At 57.5% G+C, this 2144-nt stretch overlaps 1 protein-coding gene across 1 annotated transcript in view; it reads right to left on the reverse strand.

Annotated features, from left to right (window-relative positions):
- Positions 1 to 1862, reverse strand: part of ZMYM3 (zinc finger, MYM-type 3) — a gene marked incomplete at its 5' end in the record, with an annotated part of 12512 nt that extends 10650 nt beyond the window's left edge. Inside the window, 4 exons of the mRNA XM_010074218.1 lie at positions 1 to 143; positions 567 to 739; positions 1309 to 1459; positions 1776 to 1862. The exon at positions 1 to 143 is cut by the window's left edge and continues 41 nt beyond it. Coding sequence (XP_010072520.1) covers positions 1 to 143; positions 567 to 739; positions 1309 to 1459; positions 1776 to 1862 — 554 coding nt within the window. The remainder of the gene's footprint in view (positions 144 to 566; positions 740 to 1308; positions 1460 to 1775) is intronic.
- Between the last annotated feature and the right edge of the window lie 282 nt (positions 1863 to 2144).

Genomic DNA, 2144 nt, shown 5'->3' on the forward strand with positions numbered 1-2144 from the left:
TTCTGCGTGTCCAGGTTGGGTTGGTTCTGTTGATTGTAAAATCGCAGCAGACACTGCTGGTTGCAGAAGTGTTTGATTTGCCCCCGCCAGTGGATGGTTTCCAGCAGCTTCCCCTGACGCTTGCAGGCATGGCACCGAGCTGCCTAAAGCCCGCATCAGCAGGAGAGAAACAACGAGTAACTAACCACACCCCCTCCGAGTGCAACACAACTCTCCAGTGAAAGGTGCACATAGCAAGGTGCTGTGAGCTTCCCCACAGCAGTGCCCTGCCAGTGCCAGCCAGGGACTCCAGCGGTGCGAACTTCTCACAGCAGCACTAGCCGCGGATCCAGCACTGTGAGCTTCCTCAGTGCAGTGCTCTGGCAGGATCAGCTGGGGACTCCAGCTACGTGAGCTTCCCCGTAGCAGTGTCCCGTCATTGCCAGGCAGGACTCCAGCAGTGCCAGGTTCTCCGCAGCAGTGCCAGCCAGACTCCAGCAGTGCGAACTTCCTCAGTGCAATGCCCACTTATCTGGGTGCTGTGCCCACCACAGCACTTAGCACAAGCTGCCAGTGCCAATACTGACCTTGAAGTACCAGAGCAAGTATTTGCTTTTGCAGTCTTCACTACAGAAGTCCCAGGTGCTGCCCTCCAGCTGCTCGGTGACCGCCCGCTGGCAGGTCTGAGAACAGTAGGTGCAGGTGATGCAGCACAGGCCCAGGTTCTTGGTGAAATCCTGTTTGTAAAGAAGCACACACCCTGCGGAGAAACAATAGGAGTGAAACCTTCCCAGGATGAACTGGGGGCCTCCCTGACCCAAACACGACCAGAATCCAGGTCTGCAGAGACAACAGAGCACACGCAACACACTGTAGGGAACAATCCAGCACTGGCCCCTGGGGCTGGGATAAGATGGGACCTCATGGGGACTTGCCATCTCTCACCTCCATGCTTCTAGGAAGAGTCTGACTCCAACCTCCTGTGTGCAGGAACCCAGCAGGCAGGGCAAGACCAGGTCAGGCCAGCCCAGACTCAAGAGCGTAGAAGTGCATGATGACAGGAGGAGCGGAGCTGCCACCTGCTGTCTCCCCAGCCCCCAGAGAGAGAAAAGCTGTGAGAAAGCCCTCCCCAAGGACACAATGAACGGTAAAGATCTTGCCCTAGGGCCTGGCTGGACAGCAAGCCATCCCCAGTCCTCCCTTCACTGCATGGCAAGGCTCTCGCCCCAGGGCCTGGCTAAAACAGTCTCCCCGACTCCATGCTCTCTTCTCCTCCCCCAGCATGGGCTGGCATGGGGGCTCTGCCTCTCCCGTGCCTTCCCCAAGTACCTTCGCTGCAGAAGTTCTTCTCCACTCCGGAGAAGCGGATCTTCTCATGCAGCAGCTTCTCCTGCTTGCAGTGCTCACACTGAGACACCACCCCGCGCAGCCGCTTGAAGTCGTCACAGCAGTCCTTGCAGCAGAACTGATACACCTTGTCCTGCCAAAGAGACCACCACTGGGTCAGCCAGGCTGGCAGGAGGTCCCCACACTTCTCAGGTAAGTAAGAGCAAGACTACGGGGCTGAGCCAAGTCCCCAGCTCTCTGGCACAGGGTTTGGCAGAAGTGGTCTCCTGCCCTTCTGACACATTAGGAGCGCAGCCCTCAGCACAGGGTCTCCAGGCACATCTCTGCAGCTAAGGTATTCAGAGCACTGGCACAGAAGGAGCTCTGCTTTGAGCAGGGAGAGGAAGGAGCCTTGTGGTCCTCACCAGGGTTGGCCTCTGCCTCAACATCCCCTTGGAGAAACTCCTCACCTGCCAGTCTAGAATCTCCGGCTTCCCGCTGAAAAGATTGTGGCAGTAATGGCAGTTGAGGTGAATCCCACCTTCTGGGCTGGTGCGCTGCAGGAGAAGGAGACAGACCATGGAGGGAGAGGCACACACAGGGCAGCAAGCACCCGCTTCGCACTGCCACCACCTCCCACCTCCTCCACTGTTCACAGCAGTCCATCTGCCCCTGCTCAGACCTGCGCTTGCTGCCACTGCCAGTGACTCACAGTCAGTCCATCAGATCATGTCTCAAGCTCCTGGATAGCAAATTCTTGAGCAATTTCACTTTGCTTCCAGTGTACTGGGTCCAGCTCTTCTCAGAAAGGCAAGCGTTCAAGCTGCCACCCCTCTGGA

The sequence above is a fragment of the Pterocles gutturalis genome, unplaced genomic scaffold, assembly GCF_000699245.1.
Source record: "Pterocles gutturalis isolate BGI_N339 unplaced genomic scaffold, ASM69924v1 scaffold11777, whole genome shotgun sequence".
Taxonomy (NCBI): Eukaryota; Metazoa; Chordata; class Aves; order Pterocliformes; family Pteroclidae; genus Pterocles; species Pterocles gutturalis.